General features: G+C 34.2%; 1 protein-coding gene and 1 long non-coding RNA gene across 2 annotated transcripts in view; both read left to right on the plus strand.

The window, feature by feature from the left end:
* Nucleotides 1-26,885, plus strand: part of LOC118192864 (amine oxidase [flavin-containing]-like) — a 115,122-nt gene that overhangs the window by 44,959 nt on the left and 43,278 nt on the right. The window contains 3 exon segments of the mRNA XM_035363887.2: nucleotides 6,473-6,614; nucleotides 15,373-15,433; nucleotides 15,524-15,618. Coding sequence (XP_035219778.2) covers nucleotides 6,473-6,614; nucleotides 15,373-15,433; nucleotides 15,524-15,618 — 298 coding nt within the window.
* On the plus strand, nucleotides 17,998-23,756 carry LOC146993928 (uncharacterized). The gene is made up of 2 exons (XR_015043926.1): nucleotides 17,998-20,622; nucleotides 23,615-23,756. It is a non-coding gene; the product is annotated as an uncharacterized LOC146993928 (long non-coding RNA).

The following is a 26,885-nucleotide window of genomic DNA, read 5'->3' on the forward strand; positions in this document are numbered from 1 at the left end:
TCGGCCGCATGTAGCGCAAGGTGCAACTCATTTGTTCAAACGATGGGGCTGGGAAGTGCTTTACCATCCACCATACTCCCCAGATCTAAGCCCTTGCGACTATGACTTAATTCCTAAGATGAATTAACCACTTCGTGGCACTCGCTTCCAAACTGTTCCTGAGATTCTTGCGGCAGTAGACCGGTCCATTCAAACTATCAACAAAACAGGCGCTGCTACAGGTATTCTGCGACTTCCACATCGTTGGAAACGGGTTGTACACAATGCTGGCGACTATATTGAAGGACTGTAAAACATGGTGACATGAATCACTTTTGTATTCCTTGTAAATAAATAGTTGCCACTATTAAAGTTCCAACCCTCGTATTAACCGTTTGAGTCCGGCGAAGCGCTATTGCGTTTCACTTGTCGTATGCCAAAAATACGGCTCAGCGCGATAGCGCTTCTCTTGTTTTGTATCGAGAATGCGAAAACGCTGCTGTTGGTTAGTACACTTGAAAAAAATTATTGAAAATTGAAAGAAATTATTGAAATATTGAATTGGTTTCGCATCAGGAGAAAGGGCATGCTTTGGTCCAGGTACTTCAGAAAAAGTATTCGTTTCGTTCGAAAAAATTTTATCCAAGGGTAAAAACTCATCAATAATATCGTCATCGGAGGTACTTGGGTTACTTCATCATCATCACTGCTATCACTAATAACTCGCAATCTCTTAGAACGAATGATGATGTCACTCCCACTATCACTTTCAAGGTCATTACTATACTTTTCGTTATCACTTCTCATAACATAGTCACTTTCAAATGAATCAGAACTTGACATGGGTTATTTCGTAATTATCAGTATAACACTTGGTAAAAAAATGAAAACGATTTCCAATTCCTATAAAACAACTGCTACTGATATCACTACAACTGCTCTCAATAATTGCGTAAAGTATACTAACCAACAGCAGCGTCTTCGCATTCTCGATACAAAACAAGAGAAGCTCTATCGCGCTGCGCCGTATTTTTGGCATACAAGTGCAGCGCGATAGCGCTTCGCCGGACTCAAACGGTTATTATTATAAATATGATTTTCTAATATGATGCTGAATTAAAATATATGATATGGATACCACATGACTTCTTTGTAAAGCCTATTAAATTATATAAAAGCCTATTAAATACAAATTTTTTGTTGTACTTCATTTAAACTTATTTTCTCGAATTTTAATAGATATATTTCTCATTCAATGAATTCAGCTCTCGTGTCTCGGCAAAGCAAAAATACATAACAGCTCAAAGCACCATCATTAAAAATCATAAAGTACAGAAAACATAAAACACAAAAAACAGTTAAAAATGAATATAATTTAAATAAGGTAATAATTAAATTAATAAATAATGAAATATAATAGCGAAATAAAGAATATAATAATATAAGAATAATGAGATATAATAAAAAAGTAAATAAACAATAAAATAATATAAGAATAATGAGATATAATAAAAAAATAAATAAACAATAAAACAATATGAGAATAAAGTTAAATTAAAATTTAATGTATAAAATCTAAAAAATTAAATATAAAATAAATATACTATTAAGGATCATATGATAACGTTATGCTGCATTTACAGTAATATTCTTATTATTATTATTATTCTACCTTTAAACTGCCACAGTTGAGCACCAGATATGTGGAGAGCGCATTCAATTTTCTTTGTAAGAATCTGCTCCTTATTAGTTGCTTGAACCATATTGGAGTACTTTGAGTTGTATAAGTTCTGAGACGTAAGTTTCTTGTTATGTCAAAGCCAAATAAATAGTGATTAAAATCTACTTTGTTCCCACAAATGTAGTTTTTTGCATGATGCAGTCCAAATCGATATAAATAAGCTGGAGTTGGTCTATGGTCTGTTAATAAAAGTTTTATGGCCTGGCTTGTTGCTATTAAGTTTCTTGAAGGGGTTGGTAGGAAAATATGAGTTCTTCTGCCTGCGTCTGCTACGGTCCAGTTGGATTTCCAGGTTAAGAGTAAATCTCATTCTAGTATTAATTTGAGGAATGGTATCAGATATGGTATAAACGTAAGCGTAAAGATGGTACAGGTTAATGAACAGCAATATATGTATTGCTGGGAACTGTAAAGACAGAAAACAGATTCAGTAGTCGTCAGGGCTTAATTTCTAAGATTAGAAATGCCGGAGCCCTATGGAAGATTGTCAGCAAAGAGGAACAAGAGTAAATAAATAAATAAAATGACTATTAAACTCATTAATAATTTTTAAATTAAAGAGTTAATTATTATCAAATTAATTGATAGTTATTTAATTAATGTTTATAAATTGTTATTTAACCAATAATTATTATATAATTCATTAATTATAATTTAATTGGTAATTATTAGATAATTTATTATTATTTATTGAAATAATTAAAGATTAAAGTAATTAAATAATTAAAATTAAATAAAATGTAAAGAGATAAATTGAAATTTAATACGCGGTTTTTAATATAATTTTATTGTTAAAATAAAATTTTCAAGATAAAATTTCTACTGAAATTGTTATTCAATTACATAAAAGAAGTGCCGCAGCCTTCTTATCAGGGCTACTGTGCGTTCCGACTAGAATTATGATTTATTACAGAAACTAAGAAGCACCGGAGCCGAGACCCGGTGGGCTCTGGCCCAATTTAAGCTCTGATCGTAGGGGGAAAGTTCTTTTATCATCACAAAAAAGTTAAATATACTTAAATTATAGCTGATGAAAATTCCAGGGCAAAACAGAATGAGGGTATAAATGGGTGGAAACAAAAAAATGAGGGGAATCTTGGTGAGAGAGAACGTTCTCTTTGACCGCGGCTCTCTGCTGATATAATTATAGCCATAAAGCAGATGTGTGTAAGGGGTAAAATAAGTCCTGAATCTGACTCCTAAGGATGAATGTAAAGTTGCTGGTTACGCTTCCCCCCACTAGTGGATACTATGGGAAGACGATGTATAGGACGTGCTTCAGCAGTTTATCTCAGTATTTCACTCTTATTGTACTCGCTGTCACTTAACGCACATTTAAGAACACAAATTTTCCTTCCTGCGAGGATAACTAACTGTAAGCATCAATAACAATACACTAGATACGATGGCATGGCAAAAAATTTACGCGTTCCTAAACAACCCCCCCCCCAAATTTATTTCTTTTCTTAAAGGGAAAGTTTTTCGCATGTGAGTGAGGGGAATTGAACGTCTCATGTTCTCATGAGTTCGGATTTCTAGAGAAATAGAGTATTGCAAAGTCTGCTTCTTGTTAAACTAAAACGTTAGGAATTCTAAATTTTTCCCCTTTAAATTGTGGTTCAGTTTTATAAAGAGAAGTACCGGGGCTCATCTTTCTTATTTAGGGCTCCGGTGGGCTCCGGCGCAATTTAAGCACTGGTAGTCGTCCGAATTTGCGTCAATAAAACATACCTTGGATTATAATAGACATCTCATAAGACTGTGTAATAAATTACAGGCAGGAAAACTCCGTTGTCTCTCAAAATCACGTAGTGTTCGTGGGACCATCTACTAGAAACTATAGCTGAGATGGGATCCATTACTGAGAGTTAGTGAAGAAAAGTATTCACTTTGGGAAACAGAGTTTTTTAGATAACAGATATATAACACTGTCTTTGAAATGGGACGGGATTTGTTTCCAAATCGTCCACTGCTCAATGATAGTTATCGGAAAGGTCATCGATGACCATAATCTAGTAACACATGACACTGGTCACAGTTTTGACGTAACCTGACCGTCTACCCGGACTTTTGATATAGGAAATACTCAAAACATTTTTATTCGCAAACGCCCACACGCTTTTGTTAATTCGAAATCACGAATTACAGAGCTTTTTACTTCTGATCCACACAATCTGCTCGTTGTCAAAAACTCTTAATTGTTCTATAGTTGTTGATCAGATATTAAACTGTATGATCTCATTGCATGATTATCGATAACTTAATTCTTCCTCTATCATATAAACATGCAAACTGAAACATGAGTCCAGTGTTTCTTCATGGGCAGGTGGGAGATTTTACTTCTAGAGATATCTTAGAATTTCTGCTAGCGATCTGGTAATAGTAGTTTCTACCTTAAAACCAGAGCCCACCAGCGGCCGAGCGGTAAAGTCGCTAAACACTGGTAGTTCGGTCCGAGGTTCGAATCCCGCGAACGGGCTGGCTTCATGGGCGTTTTCGTGGTTTTTCCCATGTGTAACATGTATGCGATCCAGTTTCCCTTAGTCCTCCACGAAGGCATCCCTCCCCTTAGGCAGATAGCCCTAGTCTGCTTTACCGTAATTAAATACACCAAATACACTTTAAAACCAGAAATGTGTTTCATTGAGAGAGCTCAAATTTCCACAAACTGCCATGACAAAAGAGTATTTTCTTAATTTTATTGCCAAAATACCCCTTATACTTTATACGTGGAGTTATGTACTTTTAATACATGTCCTTAATTTCTTGGAGATATTTCAAGATGCACGTACAAATGTGTTCTTATAGACATCACAAAGAATTCTCGAGGCCGTATATATACGGTTTTTTCTGGTTAACTTGACCTGAGATATAACCAGATAAAAAGGGATACACATAAAACAAATACAACACAATAGTACCTAAAAAAAATCTACATTCAAAGCCAAATTCATTTTTTAAGAACACTTTGAAAACTGAAACATATGCTATTTGTTCCCATATCATTATCACAGGAGGAGGAAAAACAAAGTTTATCAAATTAGGTACTGATTAAACTAAATAGGCAGAAGGCTTAGCTATATATCTTACACCTATGTAGATAAATATCAAAAAGTAAATGTCGGAACGAAAAGAAATAAAATTTTATTCCTTCTATATGAAGGAACCTTTCTTCTCCGGATGCAAAATTACCAAAATGAATAATTGTAAATTAATGAAACTTTAAAAAACAGAATATTTAACTGACAAATAATATGAGAAAAGAGAAACTTTTTTAAAAAAATTACTGAACATTATAAATAATAAAACAAAAACCTTTTTTTATTAATTTCCTCTGTTTAACTCTTCAAACAGAACTTGCCAAGGGAAAAGTGTTTTGAAGCCTTAAACCAAGTTGATTAGATATATGGATAGGTAAATGGAAAGATAATTAGGTATATGAATAGAAAAATAGATAGATACGATGTCCAGTTTAAAATTTGTTCGTATTTATTTATTTAGAACGTCTGGCCCACCTGACGAGAAATTCTCGTCTTATGGCACGAAGGAGCTGCGCCCATAAATGTTTAATGCATTGTTGCATGAAATTAATAAATAAAATAAACAAATGCGCTATAAATGCCCATAATTGTTTTCGTATGTATATGTTACCGTAAAAGATCGAAATCTGCGGAATGTTGACATTCTGCGGTGATTGAGAACATTCACATAGTCTCTTGGTGCATGCCCGAAATATTTGCTAAATATTTCTATTTCTCACTTACACTGGGAAATGTCAACATTCACCATGCACTGATGCTGAATGTTGAATAAAACTATTTTTTTTTTTTTTTTTTTTTTTTTTTTGTGTGTGTGTGTGTATGTGTGTTTTTAAATGATACTTTATTCTTAAAATATGTTATGGTGTACTATGTCAAAATAGGAGAAAGCTTAAGTGAATGCACATGTAAATAAACTGTTGAACTTTTAAAACGGATAGTACATTCTAAAGCAGAAAAGAAAATAATACCAATAATAAATGTTCTTAATTATGTGATTGACGTTATACAATGTTATTTACTACAATACAACAGTCCTTTGCTTTTACAACGCCTCTCTGTCTATCTTCGCGGCTTCTCTTTTTGACCTCCACAGCATATCTGTGTTTGTCGGTATACACCGGTGATGGTCCGAATGTATGAGAAAACAACTATATTTTCGGTGTTTCACCGGCGTGTTTGGTATGTATTGACATTCATCAGAGAATGTCGACATTCTCCAATTTCATTCTTTCACGGTAACATATATATAAAATGCTGAAAGTAAGCCAAAAAATTTCAGTTCCTTTTTTTTTTTTTTTTTTTTTTTTTTAAGATACTTAGACAATTTCTTTATGTCTAAGTGTTATAACTAAACAAGTAACATCATTAAGAAAAATTGTCTTTTTTCAATGCAATTAAATGGTATCTATAATATTAACACTAAAATACGTAATTACGTGTGAGTATTTATAATATTAACACTAAAATCACTAAAATACGTAATTACGTGTGAGTATAATATTAACACTAAAATACGCAATTAAGTGTATTACATAATCGAGTTCGTATTTTAATAGCAAATTCCTTTAAATTGCTCGTGTTTCATTATGAACTGTAAAATATTTATTTATGTTCTTCGTTCTAAATCCGTTTTTATTGCAAGTTAAAATGACATCAAATTTTTTATAAAAATATTTTCAGTCTAAAATCAAATGAATTTTTTGAATTTCAGAGGAGCTGTTGATTTTTTCAACCAATTCATGGGCATCATAATAACGTCCGAATCTTATGAAGCTTCTCTGCTCAGTTTCCTTTGGTACGTAAAACAGTGCGGTGGAACTATGAGAATATTGTCGACTACCAATGGCGGGCAGGTAAGCAAATTAGCATTTACAGCTTATATATGTGTATACATGGGTAACAATGTGGATATTTGTGGGGACACATGCGCGTTAAAAAGCTGTTATACTAATAACATTTTTTATTGTAACGATTAGTCTGTAGGGCCATTAGGATTTTTTGATGCAGGAGACGTGAAAAATGAGCAATTACCTCGCCGGAACTCGAACTCGAACCTGCACCTCTTGAACTCTCGCCGGGTGTGCTAGCGTTACACCACGAAAGCACGCAGAAAGGAGGGAGAAAATACCTTATATATTCCCCCCTTTTAAAGGGTGACTGGGTATTAGGGAACCTAAGCGCCAAATCATGGTGGGGAAGAATCATCATACACCACCTTTTAGTTAGGGCGCCACTGTAGGTACCTTAGGTTATTGTGATGCTGGAAACGTTAAAAATGAGCAATGGCTTCACCGAGACTCGAACCTGGAGCTCTCGAATGCGCGCCGAGTGTGCTACCGTTACACCGCGAAGGCATGCTGAAAGGAGGGAGAAATTACCTTTTAACTCTACAAGGCATTTTCTTCCTCCTTCCCGCATACCTTCGTGGTGTAAGTAGAAGTACACTCGACGCGTATTCAGGAGGTCTGGAGTTCGAATCTCTTCGAGGGCATTGCTAGTAAAAAATATATAATTTTTAACATTATGAGAGAGAGCTGATCATATATAAAATACTAATAGAAGGCAATACTTTAACATTACATAATAATCATTTATTTCAAAACAAGCCCGGAAACCATAGGTGGTCTTTTTTTACTTCAACATCGTAAACGAAACTAACATTCCTTTTTAAGAAGAGAAGCACCCTCTAATAGTTTTACAAAAAATCGTTTGCGGTATTTTTCAACAGCTTATTTTTCACATCTTCGGCATCGAAAAAGCAAATAGTCTAGGCCCCCGAATTAAAAGGTGGTGGACGACGATTCGTCGCCACTAGTGCAGAAGCTGTTTTCTCTTTCTTTTTCGCGTGCCTTCGTGGTGTAACTAGAAGCACACTTGGCGCGTCGGGAGGTCGAAAGTTCAAATACCGATGGTGAACCACCTTTGCCTGTTATGGGAATGGACAAATACAAATTCTTCGGAATTCGAATCCGTGCCCTTTGGAATAGTAGTCGGCTTCCCTAACAACTATACCGTTCGGGCGACCCATGGTGATCCAGAGCTATCCATTTTTAAACTAATAAACGCAACTGCATCTTCTAGTTGTCTAGAAAAATTTTCACATTTTAAAACTTATATTTCTAAAGATGTAAGGCAAAGTCTACAATGCCTAAATCAGTGAAAGCTTTGGCAGTTTTGATCTAAAATTACGTTGAAAACTATAACAAGAATTGTTCAAACCTTACTTTTAGCAGCAGTATTGAGAAACGCACTTCTTTTTATTTCCCTATGAAACTTTCCGTCAATAAAATCCTTCAATAGGACGTAAATTTTCTGAAAGATCTCACCGATGCATTAAATTCCCTTTATTTTAAGCTTTTGTTTACTAAAATCGGATGGCAACAGGAGCTCGCTTTCCACGGTAAGCTTTATAGAGCTACATGACTGCTAACACATTATTTGAAACGGCCTTTTAGAGGAAGTGCTCTTGCTTAATTTTTAAGCCCTTGATCTCTGATTCATTATAGAGATAAATATCTCATGCTTTTTATACATATTCAATATAATATATTCACTAATGTTATAATTCAGTTTGAGAGTCAAACAATTTTTTTTTCCCTCGAGTAAGGACAGATTTTTCTTGCGGGACTGGAAATACCCCCAGGAGTCTGTGGCCTTGCATTTATAAATATCGCATAGTTTGGGCTTTATTGATTTTTTTATTTGGTACATTTTTCCTGCGAAATATCAGGATAAATTATTATATTAATTAAATTATCACATTTTTCAATTAATTTAGGTATTTGATTTTTATTATATACATTTTTTATTTAAATTTTTCGCTCATATTTCCCTTTTTTCTCGTCAGTTGAACTTTTCGAGTATCTAAAATCTGTTAGAATAGGTGTATCTGGCACAGTAAGAAGCAATAGTAAAGGCTTTGCCAATTCTAACCCAAGATGTTGGTTTCGCAATAAACGCTAGCTCTGAAAAGTAACACAATAAAGAAAGTCTACCCGACGTTACTTCGGTAACTTCTAAAATGAGAGATAGTACGACACGTCACAAGACACAATTTAATTACATAGAAAACCTACATTAAACGTTCAGACATTTTTCTGATTACATCTGGTTACAAGGCAATTACAACTTGTTGCTATGTTCTAAAGCTATTATACACAAAAGTTCATCATGTGATGTCAGTCTTTTACTCGTGTCGTTTGGCGAATAAAATGGTGCCATTCCCAACACAGATAAAACTTTGAAAAGGGAAGATTTTGATTTTTTTATTACAGACAAAGTGATTTCCTATTTCAGATGGAGAGACGATGGTTCTGTAGTTTTTTTATCAAATTGTAGAAACATTAGGTTAATTGGTAAACCCGGAGAGATTAGAAATGAACAAACTCCTTCGCCGGGAATCGAACCACGGACCTCTGGAATATCGGCCCAGCGTGTAGAACCACTAAACCACGAAGGCTCGCGAAGAAGGTGGGAGAAATACCTTTTATATTCCCCCTTCTAAAGGGCGACTACGGTTTTAGGGGACCCAATCGCCAAATCCTGGGTGGGGAGAAATCCTCATCCATCACCCTTTTAGTTTGGGCACCACTGTAGAGACATTAGGTATTTTTTGGAAGCAAGCGAGATGAAAATGAGCAACCGCCTTCGCCAGGAATCGAACCATGGACCTCTGGAATACCAGCCCAGTGTGCAGAACCACTACACCACGAAGGCTTGCCAAGAAGGTGGAAGAAATACCTTATAAAATTACCATGGAACCGAGACATGTACTGTTTCAAAAATCCAAAAGAACGATTCCAAGCTCGATCTTGTCGCCCCTATAGTAAGTAGTCAGGGATTACAATAGCCGCGTGGACAAAAGTTGTTGACAAAAGTGACATGTTGAAATCTTTGAAAATCTTTGTATAAAAATAGAAAATTTTAAAAAAATAAATGGTGGCATCGCCTTTTTTTAGAATTTAGGAAATCACTGTTGTCGTTCGTATGCAGTGTATTGAGAAAATTGGTTGAGAAACTGTCCTTGCTTCCTTACCTTAAGGGGTGTTGGTACCCCAAAATCTTCAAAAAATTGTCATTTCGGATTTTTCCATTTTCAAATTCTTTACACTTTTATCTTTCTAAAAATACCATTTTTTAATCTCTATGAAAATCAGAACTGTAAAAAATCTGGTTTTAACTTGTCCTCGACTGCTTTGATCAGTGAGGATTTTTACATAAAAACGCGTTTCTCTCCAAACATGATTCTTTTATACACGATGTACCTTTTCTTAGGAACTACTGCTCATATGTACCTAAAATATTTATGCCTTATTTATTAGGTTTCCTAATACGTACTGAAATGAGCTTTTTGAGATAAACTTTAAAAAAAAATATGTGAGAAAGTGCTAAATTTTACTATGCCTAACAAAATATTCTGTTAATTACTCTAAAATTCAAAATGTTTCAAAAGCTCATTTCAGTATAATCAGATAAATATACCTTAATTACACAAAAATTTCAAGCGTTTATCTACAGCAGATTTTAAGAAAAGGTACATCGAGAATAGCCAGTTTAACATTGTAGGTAAAGGGGATGCTGATACCCTTTAAGGTACATTGGGTACTACGATTGCCTTAATGCGAGAGAAGAGTTTCAACGACTCACTACGTCGCCATCTACTATTCCCAAGAAATGAGGAAGACCAGATCCCTTCTATGAACCTTCTATTCTACCATCTGCGCCGAAGCGTAAGGGTATGGCCCAACCGAGAAGTTTTGGGTATCTGAGGGTATTAGAAAACAAAATAAAGGAGCATACCGGCCAGTTTTTGTTAAATCCAAAGACGTTGTGAATTATCTTTATCAAAACAGATTGAATCAAAGTCATATTCTCGATATCACTTATGCAAAATTCTCCTCTATGTATATGAAAAAAAAACTGTTGTTCCTAACTAAGAGATATAATACTCTCTAGGAAACGCTTATTTAAGTATGTTAGTCGTGAAATCCAACTCAGGAAATATCATTACTGATTAATGGATTTCGTGTGTCCACTGTCTGATGTAATTTGCCTTCTACTGAGAGATTACGCACGCTACTCTAAACAGAATTTTATTATCTAATGTTTTTGGAGTACAAATTCATTCCGAAGTATTAAAAATTTTCATACACGTTTAAAGTTCAGTACCTAAGTTATCGGTTACATTTTAACTTTAAATAACCAGTCATTTCAAAGTAATAGTAGAGACTCTCAGACTACTAATTAATTAGTTTAAAGTAAACTAACTTATTAACACATCGACCTGACGATTACACAAAATCAAAAGTATAACAGGAACAGAACTCCTTTGACTTCCGGGTGACCAAAACACATGGTTTAGATCAAGTTGTAGAGCAGGAAATTACACAGGAGAAGGGTTAAAGTAGCCTTTATTAAATCTTTGAAAAATTTACAATGCGTCAACTTGACGCTAACAAAACTTCGCCTCTGTTTGGGCGGTAACTGAAAGTCAGATAATTGAAACTAAAAGTTGAAATATTAAAAAGTGATAAAACTAACCTATAGGGCTCAGTGAGGTCTCGTAACTTCAACCCCCTTCTAAGCTAGTGGCAGCAAAGCAATGCAATTAAGCCACTTGAACAGCAATAAGCAAACGTACCTACGGCAGAGACGGCAGCTAGAGCCTAACTCTCCCTTTCTCCTACCGAAACTCGGCTTTTAACTACTTCCTTTAAAATGGAAAATTTGCATTCGTTCACGCGCGCTACAACATCTAACTATTCTGGCACTGACAATTAGGGAAATGAAAGCTTACAGGAAAGGTCTAAACTGAAACTTTAAATTGTCAGTTAAAATAAATATAAGTCCCTACAAAGTGAAGGCGAAATACAAAATTAAGACATCTTGACACGACCCTAAATGTTCCCGAAGCAAAAGCGGCTTGCAAACGCTGAAGTCATTTAATTTAATTCAACAAGCAGAGTAACAATCAGCCTATGCTACCATGCGCTGTCTAAAAACTTAAGGACTCTTAGCTTATACTTTAAGTTTGGTTTGGTTTGTGCGATTATGGCAAAGCCTCGAGCGCTATCTGCCTAAGAGGAGGGACGTCTTCGTGCAGGACTTTCTAAGGGAAACTGGCTCGTATGCATGTTACACATGGGGAAAACCACGAAAACAACCTATGCAGCCAGCCCGTTCACCGGATTCGAAACTCGGAGCTTATACTTTAAACAATTTGAGTTCTGGCGGAAGTTGGCGAAAGTAGAAATGATAGCAAACCGAAGGTAATGAGATAAGTATTTAATCATAATGGGACCTTAGGTGACCTTAAGTGAAAGAAGCACCGTATGCAGAAATTAAATACAAAAATTTTAAATCTATCAGAAAACATTGCACATATCTTATTTGATTTTAATTTATCCTGAAATTTCTATCACATGCACTGTCCATTAGAAGAACATAATCATTCTTTGATTATACACTGCTCGACATTGAAAATGCAACACCAAGAAGGAGTGGTCAGAAATTTATGCAAATTTTAGAGTAGACGCACCTCACTGAGTTATGCGAATGATGTGAAATGCGCAGCTCTCCGACGCACGTGCAGGGAAGGAACCTGCAGAATGGGCAATATTCGTATCTTTATCTCTTCCAGACGAATTACCGAAGAAAGTTGGTTTTTGTCCCGGAGGATACGCGTAATAGGAGAGAATGGCCAGGCCGCCGTCTACGAAGGCACTTCCAGCAGATAGACGATTTTAGGAGGGGTATGGTGATCGGACTGAGAAGGGCGGGTTGGTCCTTACGTCAAATCACAGCTGATACCCACATGGATGCGAGCACGGTGCATCGGTTGTGGCGAACATGGTTGGAACAAGGAACTGTGGGAAGAAGGATGGGTGCAGGTGCAGCCAGAATGACGTCAGCATGCGTGGATCGACGCATCCACAGACAAGCTGTGGCGGTCCCGCAAGTCACTTTTACCGCGATTCTGCAGCATATGCAAGATACCCTGGATGTTCCCGTGTCGACCAGAACCATTTCCCGTCGATTGGTTGAACGTGGCCTGCACTTACGGCGTCCGTTAAGAAGACTGCCATTGACCCCACAGCATAGACGCCAACGTTTAGAATGGTGCCGGACTGGAGCAATGTGGATGACAGAATGGCGTAACGTCGTGTTCTCAGATGAGTCACGCTTCTGTTTATCCAATGACAGTCCCCGCATACATGTGTGGCGTCGACGTGGAGACAGATCTAATCCGGCAGTAACTGTGGAACGCCCCACCGCGCGACAACGTGGGATAATGGTTTGGGACGCTATTGCCTACGATTCCAGGTCACCTCTAGTTCGTATTCAGGGCTCTATGACGGCCCAACTATTCTTGGATAATGTACTGCGGCCGGTGGCAATCCTCTACCTTCAGGGACTGCCTAATGCAATGTTTCAGCAGGGTAACGCAAGACCACACAGTGCTCGCATCTGCCAACATGCTCTGCAAGGTATACAGATGCTTCCTTGGCCACCATACTTTCCTGACTTGTCACCAATCGAACATTTGTGGGATGTGATTGGACGCCGTTTGCAGACTCTGCCGCAGCCTCGTTCAGAAGACGAACTGTGGCAAATGGTTGAAAGGGAATGGAGAGCCATCCCTCAAGACACCATCCGCACTCTTATTGACTCTATGCCTAGACGTGTTTCTTCGTGCATCGCTGTCCGCGGTGGTCCTACATCCGACGCCGTTCTCGCTCTGTATTCTGACTATCATTTTGAAATAAAGATCACTTATTGCTGCTCGCTTGAAACTTATTGCTGCTCGCTTGAAAACTGCTCGCTTGGAGAAAAGACTATCTCTGTCTTTTCTCCAAATTTCATCACTTTCTGACCACTCCTTTTTGATGTTGCATTTTCAATGTCGAGCAGTGTATTTGTAACACATTCATTATCCAACTTGTAATAGGATTATTTTATTAACTAAAATTGAAATTAAATTTTAATTATTTTTCAACTTTCAGTTTGTGTTAATTCTCATCTCAAGAGGAAACACGATATCATTCTCTAAGGTTTCATGTTAACAAACACAGTTATCTTTGCACAGTTATTAGGTTTTTTTTTTTTTCAAGCAGGGGATGTGAAAATGTGCAATGCCCTCGCCGGGGGTCGAATCCTGAATCTCTCGAATACGCGTCGAATATGCTTCCATTGTACCACGAAGCCATTCAAAGTAAGGAGAGGGAAAATTCCTTATATACTTCTTCTTTTAAAGGTGTCGACAGATCCTGGTGGTAACGAATTATCGCCCGCCACCTTTTAGTTTGGGAGCATCTTGTAGGGTCATTAAGTTTTTATTGACACAGGACACGTGAAAAATGTGCAGTGCTCTCGCCGAGACTCGAACCCTGGATCTCTCAAATACACATCGAGTATGCTTCCGATTGCACCACGAAGACATGCGGAAAGGAGGGCGAAAATATTTTATATCTTATTTGTTTGCTGTGCTTTTACTTCTGCTTTGTGAACCTCATCAGAATACAAATTAGATAAAGCATAAATGAATACAGGTTTCAAGAGAGAGACTTTCTTTATTTTTAGATTTTGCATAGCCAATAGTTTGACGTGTTAATAAAAGGTTTTACCATTCAGCATAACTTCAACATTCAGTCTTAATTCCTCACAAGTAGAATAGTTTGTTTCTATTATATTTTCAGGTTTTGTGAAACCGACAATTTGGCGTATTAATGAAAAGGTTTTATTTTAAATATATAGTAAAATAGAGTAGAATTGTAGGAAGAAAACTCTTTACCATCTTATAATTTCTTTTTACTATCGTACAGTTATTCTTTACTATATTATAGTTTCTAATATTCGATTATAGTGTAGATCGCATCCACAGGGTAAAAAGGTACTGTGTTCTACAATTATCTATGCATAACCCTGTAGCGACATTAGGAATTTTTGAAGAAAGAATACATGAAAAATATGCCATGCTCTCTCTGGGACTTGAATCCCGGACCTTTCGAATACGCGACGAGTGTGCTAACCGTTACACCACGAAGGCATGCAGAAGAGGGAGAAAATACCATATATACTCCCCCTTTTAAAGGGCGACTCGGGATTAGGGGACCCAATCACCAAATCTTGATGGTGAAGAATCATCATACGCTACATTTTAGTTCGGACGCCACCGTAGAGTCATTAGGATTTTTCGAAGCAACAGTACATGAAAAATATGAAATGCTCTCACCGGGACTCGAATCACGGACCTCTCGAATACATGCCGAGTGTGCTAATCGTTACACCACGAAGACATGCAAAATGGTGGGAGAAAATACTTTTTAACCCAATCATGTACTTCAGTCAAACTAAATAAACAGCATAATTTTTCGAAGTCTCATTTAAAATTGTCCTTTTTATTCGTTACTCAGTCTGTTAATTAATAACTAATTAATTTATTACTAATTACCCGTGAAAATGTCTTTCTTCTGCTATAAAATACGTGTGTATGTGTTAAAATTCATAAGCATAAATTATAATGCACATTTAAATATTATGTTAATCTGCAGTATAAAAAATATTTCTTCTAGAAGAACATCTATAATTAGATATTTTCTTCGTATTTCCCAGGAACGAAAATTCAAAGGAGGAAGTCAACAAATTAGCGAAAAAATCGCTGAAAAGTTAGGAGGTAAACGATTATTCCTTTATTATTATTCTGATTATTGTTCTGAATTTTCCTAGATCAATTGAAAAATTCAATTTATATGTATGATAACAGATGGAGTTGTAGTTATAAACAGTCCAGTGGTTGAAATTGATCAAGAAGCCAAGGATATAGTTTTAGTAAAAACATTAAGCGGTAAAGAATATAAGGTAAGTAAAAGAAAACGTATGTTCATTTTTGTTATAATCTTAAATGTGCATACAAAAGAACACATAATATTGTCCAAATGCATGCCAAAGCCTTTGTACCGTAATTTGTGCTGTCTTTCGGAAAATTAATTAGATTAATAAAGATAGGTTAATTTGATAATTATTATTAATGCGAAGTCATTCAGAGATTACAAGATATTTCAAGAACATTTTCTTTCAGAATTCTGCCCTAATAAACAATACCGATTAGCTGCTACCAAACGTTTCATAAACATACGTGATGATAAGCTGATATAATCACGTACACTGCGAAAAAAATGGGACAGCTCTATATCTCCCGTTCTACCGGGCCAATTGACAAAATTCAAATTTCGTTTTTCATGTCTCGAAAGCGCGACTTAGGATATCCCCCATAGCACAAAACATCCTCAGGATGTCCTATTTAAGTCGCAATATCCCGGGACATACTTAGGATGTCCTAAGGATGTTGATTCTCAGATGTCCTGAGGAGATCGTAATTTAACATCCTGAGGATGTCTTATTTAAGTCGCTATGTCCCGGGATATGACAGGATGTCCTGAAGATGTTGACTTTCAGATGTCCTGAGGAGTTCACCAATTTCACATCCTGAGGACATTCATTCTGCATTGTCCGGAGGACTTTCGTTGTCAAACATTTTGAGGATATTTGTTCTCAAATTTACCAGTTTTAATTTTTTGACATTGCACATCTGAACCTTGCACATTATTTTATTTTTCATATGTATTTTACTAAGTTGTTTCTAAATGCTGTACATTAAAAATATTGATATGATTGATGATTTATTCTTGTTATTTTGTTATTAATTATAACTGCTATTTTTTCTGACATTTTTAAAAATTTATTTAGTCATGGAAAAGATTTTTTTCAATGGATTAGCATTTTCTAGAATATTTGCAAAATTCTAAATAACATATATTTTTTTTTTATAAAAAAATGTATAAATTACATGTATAATTACTTACAGATTACAAACCCTACTACAAATATAGGTAAAATTAGATATAGATATATTTAATTACGGAAACGATTTTTTTTTTTAAATTTGGGTATAGAGACATTAGGTATTTTTTTCGAAGCAGGAAACATGAAAAATTAGCAACTGCTTTCGCCGGGAATCGAAGAACGGACCTCTGGAATACCGGCCCAGTGTGCAGAACCACTACACCACGAAGACACGCTAGTTGTGGTGGTGGTATATTTAATTATGACAAAGCACACTAGGGCTATCTGCCTAAGGGGAGGGATGTCTTCGTGGAGGACTTTCTAAGGGAAACTGGCTCGTATACACGTTACATGTGGGGAAAACCACGAAAACACCCATGCAGCCAGCCCGTTCGCGGGATTCGAACCTCGGATCGCACTACCAGGGTTCAGCGACTTTACCGCTCGGCCGCTGGTGGGCCGAAGACACGCTAGGAAAGCGGGAGAAATACCTTATATTACGTCTCTTTTTAAAGGCCGACTTTTTTTTAAGGGGATCCGATCACTAAATCCTGGGTGTGGATATACCTCATCCAACACCTTTATTTCGGGCGCCACTGTAGAGACATTAGGATTTTTTTTGGGAAGCCGTAGAGATAAAAAATTAGCAACCGCCTTCGCCGTGAATCGAACCACGGACCTCTGAAATACCGGCCCAGCGTGCAGAACTATTACACCACGAAGGCACGCTAGGAAAGCGGGAGAAATACCTCATAAGGAAAATTTTTTTCCTCTAAGTACAGGACAGAAAATGTTTTTCAATCGCGCGATCTGTTACTGATATTGAATTGCAGTCGTGCGATAATTTCGCAGTAAAGATACATCTCTGATGACTATCCAAGATTCTAGAAACTTTGGTCTTATATAGAGATGGTCGTCTTATAGAAATAATGCTTAATATCAATATTTATTTATAATCTCAGAACTATTGGTCACTTTCAGAAGTGGTCGTTTGAGAGGCGATATTCTATATATTTATTTACTGATACTCTCAGATTCCAAAATTTGTTTATATTCTCAGAAATATTGGACGGAAGGTGGTCGTCCCATACATGCAAAATTTTACATTTCATTAAAAATGAATTCGGCATTATTTAACTATTTCCCTATTAATTAATTAATTAGATAACTAAAAATTAGGAAATAGTACTGTTTATTACGGAATAATGTAGGAAGTTCTACAGAACTATATTCTTTCGCGTCATTGCACATTGTATCCGGCAAACTACTAGTTCCTCGTATTCTTCCGCAAATCCGTAAACATCTGTCTGATTTGAAACGAAATCCAAAATGGCTGCGCCATGAGGTTAACTTGTATGGATATTTTTTGTTGCATGAAAGGTAAGTTCAGTTGCAATACTTGTATGTTTACTTTTTTTGCTTTTCGAATTTATGTCATTTTGATGTCATTTGACTGTTAAATGTTTCACAGCTTTATGAATTGTTACCATTCTGTCGTGAATTAGTGTATCTCAATGGCTGGCTGTCTTTTCAAATATCTAATTTGCCCTGCTATCCAAATGTTTATGACTGAATTTTTTTTAGTCTAGTTTATGCATTCAGTTTCAAAATAATATGTGTGATCAGATTGCTTATTATTTTATTGCAGCAATAAATTTATGTTAAATAGTTTGAACAATTGTATTAAAATAAGAGTTTGCATTGTTTTGTCCAAAATGTGTATGGTTGAAACATTATCTTAATCTAGTTTGTAATTCAAGTTTTTTTGGGGGTATTGTTCTGTTATTGGGACCAGAATCGGAAATGTATGAACCTGTGTTCGTAAGTATGTGCATAGATGTGTATATGTAGACACACAAACATACAAATATACAAGCATACATAAATACAATTCTGAACCCGGTCCTGATAACAGAACAGTACCTTTTTTTAATCTTTTTTGAATATTTTATAAAAGGATTAAGCATTTTTCAAACTGCATATCATTTTAAGATTCGACTTGCAGGAAGACAAAATATGGTCATTCAATCAAATGCTTATGATTGCTTTTAACATTTTCTCATAAATATTGTTTTCATTTTTATTGTATTTTAGATACTTTAGTTATGTAAAGTGAACATGAGAATATTAGAAAAGCTGAAGAATATGAATAGCTACCATAATACATGTATTTTTTCATAGAGTCCATTGTTTTAGAAACCAATGCACCATTATTATATGCTGGCTTATTTTATAGTTATATGCAGTTTAATTTTATGTTCATGTTACTGTAGTATTGTCATTATAATAAAAGTATTGATAATTTTTGTTGAATCTTGCAAGTTGCCTAACATTCAGAATTATTACTACCGAATTTTACTGATAGGTTTTTTCGAGTTGACATAATCTGTCTGATAAATAAAATAAATTGGTGTTTAAATTATATGCATTTCTCTTAATGTTTCATTGAAAGTGAGATGGAAATATAAATGCTATCCAGAAAAGTGAATTCTTTTTGCCTGAAATAACAAACTGTACTAAATGATTAATGTTTATATCATTTTAGAAATGTCAATATTAAAGTTTCTCCCCCTTCTCTTCTTTGATTTTGAAATAATTTATAATAAAATAATATATGCATAAGTGTAATTAATGTAAAGTGTCATTCAATAATATAATTTATTTTTACTGATATTTTTATATTTCTTATCTGGGTTTTCTTTTGGTGTTAGAAGGAGGAAAAGACTGTAATGTTTTAATTAAAGAAATAATTAAAACATTACAGTCTTTTAAATAACACAGTTACAGTAATGTTTATTGAAGCAATCAGTACTGTGTGATTGCCAGTGATTGAATAATGTTAAAATGCATTGTTCATAAGGAAATTTGCTTATCTTTGTGTTATAGATTTTATTTTGACACAAGCTGAAATTTTAATTATTGGAAGCACTTTGAAAACCCGAATTATTTCCTGAATCATTAATTAGGCCAATATATAACATACAAATTTTCATACAAAATTACTTCTTTGAGCATATTATAAAGAGCTCATTTAATTTATTTATATGTACAAATTTTAGACAAAAGTAGCATGTAACAGTTAAAGATTTATTGAAGCCTACTTGTTACTTGTGGTAACAAAGAAGTGTGAAAGATATTGCCACATTAGCGAACATGACGATCATTGATGCTTAGTTTAGTAATTTAATAATATATTGAGAAATGCTGGGAACTTTCAGAAGTAGACATTTCGGAAATGATGGGCTTGATAAGAAATTTACACGGTTTTATTATTTATTCTTTAGTTAAGAATGGATTTTAGATGTTCATGTGAAAGAATTCTGTTTAATTATATGTGAAAGAATTGTTAAAGTTTGGCATTTAAAAAATGAATTAATAATATGCAATTATCTTTTTATTATACATATATTACTATATATTTCTAATGTGCTATGTAAATGTCAGTGCTAAACAATTGAGATACTATTGTCAGGGCAATCTTTTCTTATACATGAAAAATTCTGATACTTTCTTATCATCTGCCCTCACAGCTTCAACTTATGCTAAAACAGCAAGAGTATGCACACGATAATAGCAAACTATGAATGTGCATACCACACACATGTATTTACATGCTTTATATTTAATCTTTATTTCTGAATAGTATTCCATTGGATGAAAAATATGTCAATATTGACCAATGTATATATTTATGTGTGTATGCATCCTAAAATTTCTTGTTTCTTATAAAGTGCTTATTTGAATTACTACTTGTAAACAGAGCAGTAGATATGAACCATAAACTAACCATTTTGCCAATTTTCACAGCTTTGCAGATAGTCAGAAAGCACCAAAATTTGTAATAATGTTAAGTTTAAATGATGTTCTATACTTTTGTGTTGATTTTTCTATTCTATTAATTCTATTACTGTGTTATCAAACTTTCTGCAGGAATTTCAACTGGTTAAGATGTTATTACCATGTGGAGAAGAATTTGGTTTTCAAGCTAGAAAAAATTACAGCTGAAGGATTTTGTAGAAGGTCAGTCAAACTGGTTTTAGTTAATTATAATTTAATTTTGGGTGAAGAATCCTCAAATTTATTTATCATAAGTGTCTAAAGGTCGTCTAAATTAAATTCTGCTTGTTTTTGAAATTTTTCATGACATTCATTCTTTGATTATTATTATTATTTTTTTAATTTACTAACTTATATCCAGGCACATAATGTTGCATTTAATGCCATACCTTAAATATTGTAAAATGTTAAAATAATACATTTCACTTAAAAATGTGGTTGTGACAGTAAATTTTCTGTTAGATTTAATCATATCTATAAACATTGGTATACATCATTTTTCAATAATCTGTATATTATTTTGTGCATTTTTTTACATCCAAGATCTAGCATATGACTTGCTTTTCAAACTGATAACATGGTGTAATAATGTAATCTAATGGTTAAAGTTTACTATGGAATGGGCCAAATTTAATAAATTATTCTTTGATAGAAATTTATTCATGTGTTCAGTGTGTCTCATCTCTTTAAATTGCTAAAGTAAATTTTATGTACTTGCATTTAGGAATTTTGACTGTATCAGAGTAATTTTGTTTCAGTTATTATAACATGCAAGGGAAAAAATTCATTCATAGCTCCGTATTTAAAATTAGTTAATTAGTCTTTAATAAAGAGGGACGTTTTGTTGTTTTTAATGTCGATAGAGTTTAATTCAAAAATATGCCACATTAAGGGTTACTTTTTAACCTAATTTAAAATTTTCATTACTTTAACATGTCCGATAATTGTTATTTTAACTCCGATATTGTAATAATATCAAAATTCCTTACTTTTGATAGGTAATCCAAATGTAAAACAAGAAAAGAAAAAATTAAAATCTAGAAGTATATTTATTTCATACCTCTAACAAATAAAAACAACAGAAGCACTTTTTACTGTCTATCTGCATAGTGTGGCATGTCCCGTAAGACTGAGATTTGTATGGTCAAATCCATGTTTCAGTTAAAGGAAAATGCATGCACAGTCTTCTGATTTTCCCTTCGATTAAGGATTCTGTATATACTAGCATAAGAAATATATTAGTTAATGCAGTGTTATACATCAATATTTATAGACAATTATTGTGGCTATGTTTATTATAATTTTGTTCACTGTAATGGCTGGAGTGCCTAAACCATCATGCTGTGTAAACAAAACTCAAATCTTCATCTCTGCATACTGCTCCACTAGTGTTTAAACCACTGAAATGGTGATTATGGTAGAACATCTTTGGTAAAAATTTACTCTACTGTAACCCTTGGCGAATCGTTTCTTTTTTTTATATCAAGATCGTCACCTGAGAGGACTAGCACCAATTTCAAGGTGGCCGCTACACAAAACCAAAATAAGAAGTCAAAGACATACACAAACTCTGTGTCCATGTACACATCAACCTATTAAAACAGAGAACTGCACAAACTGGGCATTGTGCACTGCCTTAACTTTGTCCATGTACACATTGATCTATTTTCACTTTAAGAAAATCAAAAAGTTAAAAATATCATAGTTACCAGAAAAAATTCGCCACTGTCTTAAGACACAGACTACCAAAAATACACAAACAGAGAGGAATAAGTTACCAAAAATACATATTTCCTAACATAAAAACATTAAACAACAACAAATCTTCTAACAAAAATTAACACACAGAGACAAAAAAATTAATGAAACGTCATTTTTTTAACATACCTTTTTTTTCACATGCGTATGCTTAGGCTTCCCACCACCATCCTCCAGGTAAGCAATTCAATTAAATTTTTCGTCTCTTAGTCACCTCAGACATACTCAAACGATGGTACCCACACCAAAATAATAAATAGCATGTTCAAAATACAAGACCATACCACTTCTGTGCAACCAAACACAGCAATTGAAAAGAATGGTAAGAACCAAAAACCTGGGACCGTACAAAAGGTTTACTATTAAAAAAAGTAGCCCAAAACTAAATTTATCACAGCACGTTGGCAATATTTGCAGAAATAACTTTTTTTTATTGACAAAAAAAAGTTTTTTTTTTTCCCCAAAGGCTACTTTCACCAACATTATCAACATTAGGGTTACCGAAAAACTTATTTGACGCAATGGGCTTCCACATTTCACAAACAACCAATACCACTTTGCGATTTTTTTTCAGACAGAAACCAAGGTGTACCATACAGTAAAGATTAGCCACATCTTCATTTACTACTGCTACAAGTACTTCTTTGGTGAATTTCTGCGGTTAAATTCAAAAGTTTAAAATTGCATTAACATGATCAGATTCAGAGTCATAGCTAGGGTTTTCAGCGCTCAGGGACAACTGAAGATTTCGTGCCCCTACTGCTTGCCAAGGATGGAAAACATTTAATTCTAAAATGTTCTAACATCAGTTTGGCGCCCCTTGGATTCTGCACCCGGGGACAGATGCCCCCCTCTAGCTACGCCCCTGATCAGATTTTATTTTCTGCACGTAGCTAACAATTACTTATGTGTTGTCAGATAAATGTTACCAGATGCAGTTAATTATTTTTTACTTGCCAATCTCATGAGACAAGTTTTTTTTTTGCTCCTGCAAGACTTTACTTTGTGTTGCAAAATAAATTCATTCTCACTCTTTTTGGACTTGCCTACACATTAAATTTAAAATAGTTTTATGAATAGGTAAGATGTGATTATCATAATTTTGTTTCTCTCTTTATCTCGGCAACTTTATATGTTGATTCGGTATCCAGGTTACCTACCAGTGGCTGATTGATAAAACTGCTCATATGTTCAGCTGGTGGTTTGAGTTTATTTTCTGACATAAAAAATTTTAAAAGGCACCCCCATGTTTATTTTACTGTAATCGAAAAATCAAATAATTGCTACTCTGTTTATAGGTACTAAATGTTAAAATATTTTAAATGCTTCCTTTAATTTGCATTCTAATAGTCATTTGTTTAAATTTAATTATGAATTATATTCACATATAGTAATTGTCAGTGTTTCTTTATTTTAGGTGCTGTGAAAGGCAATGACAGAGATCCAATTTATCAAGAGTTCTTATATACATAAGAATGCATGGATATAAGATTGTTTTTCATGAATTCAAATAAAATGTGATAAATTGGATTAATAAAAACTATTTTGAATTTTGAAAAGTGTTTTTCCTCTGTTAATCATAATATAGTGCCATAAATTTCTGAATGTGTTTATTTTTCATCCAAATAAATAGCTTTACAAAAATTTGTCATATTAATAGATATTGCATAATTTAGTATTATTATAAATATTTATTATAGCAGATTTAGCTGAACTACTTTTTTAGTCTCTTTGCAGATGAAGTCACAAAGGTAAGTGGTTAGATATTTTTCTGTATTCCCCATTAAGTAATTTTATCTGGTAAATTATCATTACTTATATACTGAAGGTGGAAGAATAAGCTTTCCTTGAAGATACAAAAATTTGCAGATATTTCAAAAAATTGGTATACGTAAAAAAGTTCTTAAATTGCCACATATGCGAAACTGAAAATGTTATATATGAAATAGTTCAGAAATATAAATATTTTCACTATTTTTTAACTATAATTCACTGCATTTGTTATAATCACAGTTTAAGGTAGCAGTGCTTTTCTCACTGTGATTTCTCATGTATTTTGATTCATAAATACACGTACATAAATCCACGTATTTTGATTTCTCTTTTGAGACCGAATAAAAAATGAACTAAACATTTTCGTTGACATTGAGAGTTGAATAAAAGCTCACCTCAAAATAAAATGAATTAATAAATTTATGGAAAATTTTACATTGCATATATTGAGCAGGAAAAGTAAACTGAATATACTTAATAGAATTAATAATTGGTAGAGTTGATAGCAGAATAAAATGCCTTAATTGCATGGTAAACAGTAGATTTTTTGAAGTTTTTCTATGTTGCGTAAAATGCAGATTTAAATTTTTGCTATTGATTGTCATATAAATGGCAATTACTGTTTTATTTTGCTCTGAAATGAATGGTTAGTAATAAAATTCTGGATGAGACAACCTTTAACATGCGCTAGAATTTACAAAGTTTAATTTGGTGCTGATTTCAACGGGTAAATTTCATTTTACTGAATTTTGCATAAAATAATACCAATGAACCATTGCAAATTATTTTCAGAACTTTTGACTTCATATCGTCAGTCGTAAACTTGTTTCGCTTTTCATTCAAGTCTTGCCATTTGGCAAAATTTAACATATTTACCTTTAAAATCTAATATATTATTGACTAACAAGCCAAGCTATTTAAAAGCATTGCACACAGTTCTTAACAATGCTTTTTTTAATTTTTAATCTGATTGATTTAAAATGCATTTAATTCATGATATATCTAATTGAAAACATTTTAATATTTCTACATAATTACATGATATATTTCTTCATTTTTCAAATATATAGAAGATATGTAACTTTCTGGTGTCAGTATCTTATAAAATGTTTTGCTATTTCCACTGCCCCATCTGTATTGATAATCTATACATTCATAAGCTTTTAGCCTCTTTGAGTGACTGCTAAAATCTGAGGCCTTTCAGATTTTTTTTTTAATTTTGTGAGCAGAAAGAATTTTAGAAGGCTTCTTGAGTTACCTTTTGAATGATATAAAGAATTGTTAACATAATGTCAAATTTTTACAACTAAATATTAAATATATAAAAAAGCCTGCAGCATTCTCATGTTATGATAACATATTTATTTATTCTGAGGCTAGGAATTGATTTAGTTTTAAAAATACAATTTTTTCCTTTTAACAATTTCCCAACAGTGTCATCAAAACACTATAAATTCCTTACATGTTTTTAAAGAAAGATGATTCATTTATGTAAAGATTATTAAATGGGTAATTTTATTATTCACTTTTTAATACAAATTAACTGAAATTAGAAACTGATTTTGTAAAATAATTTAATTATGAATAATTCAATTTGGGGGCTATTGGATGTTTAAAAATGATCAAAAGATTTTTAATATCTTAAAAATAAAAGCAAAAATTTCAGTTTTAATATTTTGCATTAATAATTCATTTTAATTTCCTTGCTCAGTTTTAATATATTCACAAATTCAGATTTAAAAACAAAATAAGTTGTATAAATATTTTCAACATTTCTGATTTTTCCATAGTAACCATAGGAGAACGATTTGAGACTATATGTGTAAAAAAAAGTAGGTTTTAGATCATCACACCTTCACATACTTTCACTGGAATTTTCCTCTGTATGTATACTGGGATGTGACACTAAGCAGTTGAGAGTATGTATTTAAGAGGTTAAAGGGATATTGTAACTAGTGTTTCAAATCCTGATAACATCCCATACGCTGTCGGTGGGACGCAGATAGGATGTCCTAAGGATATACTGGGATGTGACATTAAGCGCTCAGGAGGGTGAGTTTAGGAGGAAATTGGGATATTACGGGATGTCCTGAGGATGTAGTAAGTAGGACTTTAAATCCTAATAACATCCCATATGCTGTCGATGGGACATAGGATGTTTTTAGGATATAATGGGATGTGCTTAGGAGGTTTGTGGGATGTCCTTAGAATGTAGTAAGTAGGAGTTCATATCCTAATAACATCCCGCACGCTGTCGATGGGACTTGGTTAGGATGTCCTGAGGATATCCCGGGATGTGACATTAAGCACTCGGGAGGAGGTTCGCGGGATATTCCGGGATGTCCTGAGGATGTGCGCATATCCCGCGAGCAACATCCTTGGGATATCCCAAGGATGTTTTTGTGCTATGTGGGATGTAATACACTGGTATGCAAAACTTAAGCAACAGCAGGGTTTTTTTGCCATAACTCCACGAGAAATCAACTGAGAGACATGAAATGCAGAAATGAAGGAGAGTATTATGTACGTAAAGGATGACGAAAGCATCGGAGCTGAAAAAGGAATACAATGCATACGGTACGGAATCAAACAAAAACAAACTTTATTGAACGCATAGTATCGTGACTCATGATTGTCTATCCAAGAGGAAGAACAACAAGCAGATGTTCTTTAATATGGGATATGCCCTCCCCTCACAGCAATGGTTGCTTCGCACCGTCTCCGCATACTCAGAAACAGCTGGTGCAACATTTCTTGCGGTAGGAGTGCCCATTCCTCAATCAGCATCTGTTTGAGTTGTTGGGTGTTCTCCGGGGGATGTAAGCGTGCTGCAATGCGTCTCCCCAAAGCATCCCACACATGTTCGATGGGATTTAAATCTGGGGAGTACACTGGCCAATCCATTCGAGTGATAG

The sequence above is a fragment of the Stegodyphus dumicola genome, chromosome 11 (assembly GCF_044657685.1).
Source record: "Stegodyphus dumicola isolate Sdum_Otavi_A_Nest chromosome 11, ASM4465768v1".
Classification (NCBI taxonomy): domain Eukaryota; kingdom Metazoa; phylum Arthropoda; class Arachnida; order Araneae; family Eresidae; genus Stegodyphus; species Stegodyphus dumicola.